Raw genomic sequence first — 7,302 nt, forward strand, 5'->3', positions numbered from 1 at the left:
GATCACATTCAATTATAAAGTTAGTTTTAGCTTTTGCAATTAATTTCTTATATTGTTTTTTGGTCTGAGACAATCACATAATCTTACATTATTTTCCTCTTCTAACATTAAACAACCACAATCCCATTCAAATAAATTCTTTTTTAAAAGATAAGGATCTATAACATGTTGTAATTTATCAATCACATGTCTTTTATAATCATCGCTGACTATTTGATCAAGTTTTGATTTAATAACATTTCTTCTTTTTAGTACTTTTTGTATGACTTTTTATCTTCATTCATTATTTCTCCTAAAGTGCTAGATAATTTTGGCATAATCATTCTATCTACCTTTCTATTAACCAAGTATATAATATGCTTATAGAAAAAAAATCTTTAAAAAACGCACGTAAAGAAATAAATTCAGCAATCTAAATTTAATACAACTATTCTTCTTTTTTGATTTTATATCCGTTAAGTTTAAATTCCTTCATATGCATTTCAAGAGGCATTGAATAGTCTTTATCTTTCTGCATTTCTAACAGTATTATAAAAATATCTTCAATAACTTTTTTCTCATCTTCTTTACTTACTTTTCCAATCCGTGCTTTTGTTATTAGTTGTTTTTATCTTTTTATGATGTGATTTTAAAATATCTTTCTTGTCTTCAACCTTTAAACCTTTAATGAATATTGCAATTACTGCTGGAACAGCGCCAGCAACTGCTACAAATATAGGAATAGCAGGAACAAGTACTTATGCAGTCGAGCAACCGAAAATACCTGCTGTAATTTGTAATCCTGTATTTACTCTTCCACAAAATTTATAGCTTTTTCTATAAGCAGCAGCAAGTTTAGTCAAGTGAATAATTAATTGATCTATTGTTTCTATTCCATTAGAAATTAGATTTTTATTACTCATTTATATAATATATTTTTTAAATTAGTTTTTTTCCAATTCACTAAATGGTAGCCAGCTATTAAATTTTTCACTATAACCTTTTCATTTTACTAAAGCTTGTTTTTTCTTATAGCCTCGTCTAATAACTTTTTCTATTCTAAAAACCTCTTGTTTAGTAGGTAAAAGTTCTTGCTCATAAAATGAACCTCGAATTATTTCATTATTTAAATCTTTTATAGTGTATGTTCTGGGAGTTGTGTTATCAATTCCATAAATTATAAATATTTCCTCTGTCCAGTTTGGTGTATATCCTTTTTCAAAATGTCGTTTAAGTTTGCTTAAGCGAACTCGATCACCAATTTTAAATTTTGGTTTACTCTTTGGTATCTTTAATTACCATATAAATTAAAGTAAACAGTACCTTCATTTAAGTTTTTACTGGCTTCAGTCGGTGTCATTTTTATACTAGAATGTTTTCTTTTGTTATATTTGTCAACCATCTCCTGCAAATTATCTAAATAAGTGAAAGTATTATTTGCTGTAAAATATTTACACATTATTCTTTTTAAACTTCTATTAAATCTTTCGATTACTACAGCTTTTCCTTCATTAAATGTATGGTATATATTAATCTTATTTTTATTCAAAAATGATTCAAACTTTTTATTATAAAATTCTTTTCCTTCATCTAACCATAAATTTGTAGGTGCTCAACCTTCAGAAATTATTTTTTCAAATGCTTCAGTAACAGATTCTCCAGTTTTATTTTTTAATGGAATAACCCAAGCATATTTGCTGAATATATAAAAAACGGTTAACAAGTACTTCACACCTTTATTATATTTTGAAAAAGCTTGCATATCAACTAAATCAGCAGACCGAGTATCATCAATATCATTAACTATTACTCTTGGTTTCATAAATTTTCGTTTAATTGGTTTATGTAATTCTTCTGCTAATTCATCACTCCATGTTATTTCGGGGGTCTTTTTGAGTAAGCTTTAAGCTCCCAAGGACTTACGTCCAAGTAAATACTTTACCCCCTTTTCCCGTTTTTTTTTACTTTTGTTTTTGTCTGAGTGAGCTTCTAGCTCACGGGGACTTACGTCCAAGCCCAAGTTTGTATTTTGTTTTAATTGCTGGTTTTACAACTAAATGTTTTGCAATCTTTTCTCCAAATGTTTTTGATTTAGTGCTATTTAAGTTGGAAAGCATTTGCTTGTCACATGTACCTTTTTTTTACACCACTGTCGTAGCAAAAGTCATGGTCCATGCATACTGCGTCTAGTTCATTAACAGGAGGTCCATTATCCAAAGGATTTCCTGGCCCACAATAGTTATATCCTGGGAGTGTTAAACCTTTCTTAGGTAATAAAGGTAACATTGCTTTATGAATATCTAAATTACCTCCTGTACTTTTAACAAACTTTGATTTTATTCTTCCACAAGATGAACAGGTAGCCATTATAATTTTTCTCCCGTTTTTTGCTGTAACATAATGAGGATTTATATTATCAGTAAATTTTCTTTCTTTCAAACAATATATTTTATTCTGTAAACTCATCTATATCAAATGTATTTAAAATTATTTAAAGACTAATAATGTAGTTACTAATAGAAAATAATTATAAATAATTTTAAATACCTTTACATTTTATCAATTAAAATAACTTGCCAAAAGTTTGCAAAGTTGGCAGACACTGCCACATTGTTGCCTTCGTGGCAGAAATTTGGCAGAAATTTAAATATAAGTTTTTATCAAATTTAAATATATTAAATAACTTTGTCGAAGTTTTGCCAAACGTTTGCCAAGGTGGCAGCGACCAAGGTGGCAGTCGCTACCACTTTGCTGCCTTCGTGGCAGGAGTTTGGCAGAAGTGTTTAATCATAATTTACTGAAGGTTTTCATAAAGTACTATGAAAACCTGTTTTAAATTTGCTGAAATTGGCCAGTATTGGTCGGTTTCATTCAAAGGATAAAATTAAGTTGGGCCAAAATCGGGCTCGCTCCATCATTTCTTATACTACTCATGTTGGTACAGAAACCGAGCAAAAACTGTTAATGTTATTAAAACGTAGTAGAAAATGAATACCGCTCCTTTTTGCTTGTCCGTTTTATAATACTATTACAGCAACATACATTAATAGATATTTTTTTTAGCCTACCCTACATATGTTTAATTTGCTTTGTTTAAAAAAAAACAAAAACAAAGACAGAAGCCATCGCAACGAACTTGAGAAAATCGTTTCTTGGGGTATAGTTTATAAGAAATTGTAATATCAAGGTAGTGGCAATGGAAAATAGTACTACTTGCACATTTTAACTGTATTGTCGCACAGTCTCGGTATTGAGGTTTGTTTAATTTAATTTTAAGGCTTGTTTAATTACACTCCTAGGTAACTTTGCATTGTGAAGAGCTATTAAAAGTACTTGATTTATTTTATACATTCATTCTTGTCTCATATGTAACATATACCTGTAAACTCATTCTAATTTTGAATACAAATATAAATATACATTTTGGTAATTGGTACTTTACTTGTGCTTATGAACTTCCTCTATCTAATTCTCGTACATATTTACACATACATGTACTTATGCTTATTATTTATATTTATATGGTATATGTATGAGCTTGGGGCCTTTTACGCAGTAAACTGGTGGAATGTTTCTAAATGACTTTCCAGGAACTTGATACTTTTTTCGTTCTTTCGGATCATTTTGTGCATTTAATGCTATTGTATAATAAAGTAAAGCGCTATATTCCGTGCTAGGGGCGAAATGTGTCGCACATATGTATATCATTATATCTTATGAAAAGATTTCATCAAACTGATTCGTTGGTTTGAAAGTTTGATATGTTGTATTTCATTCTTCCTAAGGAATTGACTACAGATATATTGGTCAACGAATCTCTGATAGAGTAAGTTATTTACAGATTGTGTATAAGATCTCCTTTCTTGGTAATTCTCAATACCCCTGAAGACTTGAGACATACCGCATGTTTAGACTTCAACCCTTTTACAGTCGGACACTACGCTTCCCTCTTTGATTGTGTCTGACGAAAGAGGGGAAGACTCTATGATAAGCAGTTTTAAACTCCTACCAGGACTGAACTGTTTTGATATCTGTCTTCTGGCCTGTTTCATCGGGCCCTTAAGTGTGTTTCTCTTGTTGCTCTGTTTTCTGAAAAGGCATTGAGTATATACATTTTGGTTCTTAAGGTTTGCTTTTTATATTTTTATACACGAGCATTTTTGTGTTTTATATGCCATGCCTTTTTGTTTTCATTACGTGTGTTAGAGACTCACCTGGAGGGGATTACTTTTATTTACACTGCCCCGTGTCTTTGGAACATGGTGGGAGTAAGAGTGAGGTTGGGTGCGCACCGTAAAGCGGTTTAAGACCTCCCCCACCCCCCACACCCAGTGGTGTTTTTGCCACTGACCGTTCCAAGGCGGTGCCCCATTGTGTTTCTTTGTTAGTTCCTTTTGTCCTCGTGTGTTGGCTTTGTGTGCGAGTATGTGTGTGTGTGTTTGTGGTGTGCGCGTCTGCGTGCTGTAGGTTTCGTTTTGTGGGGGCTGCGTTTTTAATGCGTGGCATTCCCTGTTTGATATTTGTCTTTGTATTTTTGTACCTTTGCAAAACGTCCGTAATAGCTTTGCTGAGCAAATAAAGTTAACTCATCTTGTCAAATATAGGCGCATGTGTGATTGTTCTAACTCCGTTAGATGGGACGGAATATCATATATATAATAATTATATAGACAGCTCGAAAGAAAAAAGGTAAGAGTAGGTTTCCGGAAGCAAGCACAGCCAGTGTCATACATGGCCAAAAATAGATATTGTAGTGGACAATGTAGCAGACGGATTTCTTCAAAAATCCAGTAACAAGTACATTTTAGTTATATGCAAGATACAACAAGAGCTCCACAGAATGGGGCAATAACCGTCCGACGTTTTTTCATTAAATGAGGTGGAAGTAAAAATTAAAGAAATTGTTAGTTGTGGGTATCGGAGTGGAGATGTAATGCGGCGGTGGGTGATCGTGTGATTTAGTGCGGGCAGTGGTGATGGACTACTAAGACACAAAACACTAAGTAGCAAGTAGACAGAATCTAGACGAAAATTAATCCGTAATATACATACAGGGATAAAAATATATATTGTCTTTGATTCGTGAGAGTAATTTATTTTTTCTTCCACATAAACAATACTAATAAAAGTCGTTTATGGATAGTATTTTATTGCTCATCAATTACTGATATTTGTGAATGAATTCTTTATTTACAGAAAGGGGTTAGTCTGTTCGATAAGGGAAATAGATTTTTCAGCTAATCGAACAAATTGACAAAGTTGAAAAAAGTTTAACAGAAAGATGACTCAAAAGTTAATAAAATAGAAAGCATCAGCTGGAATATACTCAGAAGTACCGGCATCTGGCCTCAGATAACAAAAAAAAAAAAAAAGATATATTAGATTAGTACATGAAAACAAATATTTGATAAATGTGAAGGTCTGATTTAAATTTTAGGTCCACTTCGTTTTTTGTTTGTTATTGATATTTCAATTCCAAATGGTTCATTCAAAAAATGCCATGCCTGCCTGAGTTTTTCCGTCACATAAACCCTGAAAATCAGTACAGGCAACATAAAAATCACATATTTTAGATATCTTTCAAATCTAGTTGGGTGTGTCTCTGGGTTCACATTTTCGTTTGCGGATATGACAATATCGCTATTTTGGCGTATCCTTATTTTATTCCATTTAAACTCAAGTCCGTCTTCACCCTCAAATGCAACAGTAGCAAAGACATACTTGTTTGGGCACATGAAACATCCTCTGTCATACTTGACGAATTGTCCTATGCTCCTTGGATAAACCATCATCATACCTGGCTTTAAGATTGTATTTGCGTTCACTCTAATGCCAAAAAAATTTCTTATGACGAATACTGTTTCGTTCGAATGGTTTTTGTCTCCCGAAAGAATTTTTTCAAGTCCAACATCATTTTCTCTTTTACTAATGACAGCCCAGACTTTCTTGTTTGTCATGTAGTTGCGTACTTTAATACTTGCTGCATTCATCTGTTTCATCGTAATAAAACACTGAAACAGAAACGTTTTTGTGAAAAGCAAATTACTTGCCATTTTATATAAAACAAATTCAGTTTTAAAGTACATTTAAAGTAACCATTTGTGGCAATTTTCATTTAATGAGATTGTTCACATAACTAGAAATAAACTCAATCTATATTTCATGGTTCTATCATAATAGATGTCTAAACTGAATAGTCTTAATCTGCATCTAGTTTCACTTTATATTACAACGATATTAAATGCAAACAAATCTATTTAATTTAACCCACAAATCAACAATAGCCATAGATGAATGTGAATGTCACTAGTACACTCAATTATATTTTCAATATTCTTAAGACAGTCTTAATAGATACATCCTCCATAAACATTTAGGAAACTCTACAATCATTTTGATATGTCAAAAGGTTAAAATCTAAAAGTTAAAGCCGGTTCTAAAGCATGTTATAGAGCAACAAAATTACGAACATAATATATAACACGAAATTTCAAAATATTTATTTTTGTAATGTTCACTGCGCTCTCTCCTTAAAAAACACATGTAAATGTTGGCTGAAATTTTACATTCAGCAATCGGCACAGCGCCCGGGTCTCAGATATGATATTAGAATAATTAAGATATATTATAATATAATTATACTTCTTAAAATCATTTATACAGTATAAATGTTGATCAACAGTCCTTAAGGGTAAACACAACCAAAAGAAAAATGTAACTTTATAATTATATAAAACGGCAATACATTAAATATTAACTTACACACTGCTCCAAACGAATAAGAAAACAGATGTTATTACCAAGAGTGTAGTTCACCAATAAAAAGGTAAATGGATTGCAAGCATACACGCATATTTTACTTGTAGAGGCGGGGCATTGTCTATTCATCACGTGATCAACATTTAACATATTATTTCAATCGTGCAACATCTGGCATTTCCGTATTCTCCGGTAAATACGCCTCGTGTATAGCGCCAGAATACACCAACGCTATTCGCCTGTGTTAAATGTCTGTCTTCGTTCGCGTGAAAGTAACAAATTATGTATCCGTCACTTACATGAATAAAGTTGAATATATTACGTTATTAAATCGATTTTTTTTAATTATACACTTAACATTTGTCAATTTTGTAGGGATTTTTAAAATATCAGCTCAGACTAACCAAAGTTTATATTTTCAAAATACATGTATACATCAACAACAAAAATGGCGGACGACAGTTTCCCCAAACACAGAAGTAAACTTTGATTATTAAAAATACGTTGACTGTATCAACAAACGAGTCTTGATAAACAGTAATTGTTCAGATATTGACATGAAGA

The 7,302-nt window shown here is 31.8% G+C and overlaps 1 protein-coding gene across 1 annotated transcript; it reads right to left on the bottom strand.

Moving 5' to 3' along the window:
• Nucleotides 1-5,063: 5,063 nt before the first annotated feature.
• LOC128547459 (uncharacterized) lies at nucleotides 5,064-7,074 on the bottom strand. Its single transcript, XM_053520372.1, has 2 exons — nucleotides 6,742-7,074; nucleotides 5,064-5,990 (listed from the first exon to the last, which is right to left on the bottom strand). Exons 1-2 carry the CDS (start codon nucleotides 6,886-6,888, stop codon nucleotides 5,406-5,408), a joined length of 732 nt encoding a protein of 243 aa, XP_053376347.1. The 5' UTR covers nucleotides 6,889-7,074; the 3' UTR covers nucleotides 5,064-5,405.
• Between the last annotated feature and the right edge of the window lie 228 nt (nucleotides 7,075-7,302).

The sequence above is a fragment of the Mercenaria mercenaria genome, chromosome 12, assembly GCF_021730395.1.
Source record: "Mercenaria mercenaria strain notata chromosome 12, MADL_Memer_1, whole genome shotgun sequence".
NCBI classification, from domain to species: Eukaryota; Metazoa; Mollusca; class Bivalvia; order Venerida; family Veneridae; genus Mercenaria; species Mercenaria mercenaria.

Excerpts from the sequence above, each read along its gene's own strand:
- LOC128547459 (XM_053520372.1), bottom strand. The coding sequence starts at position 6,888 with ATGTTAAATGTTGATCACGTGATGAATAGACAATGCCCCGCCTCTACA. Across the intron at positions 5,991-6,741 it reads TTATTCGTTTGGAGCAGTGT|TGTTTTATTACGATGAAACA; the intron begins GTAAGTTAATAT and ends TTTCTGTTTCAG.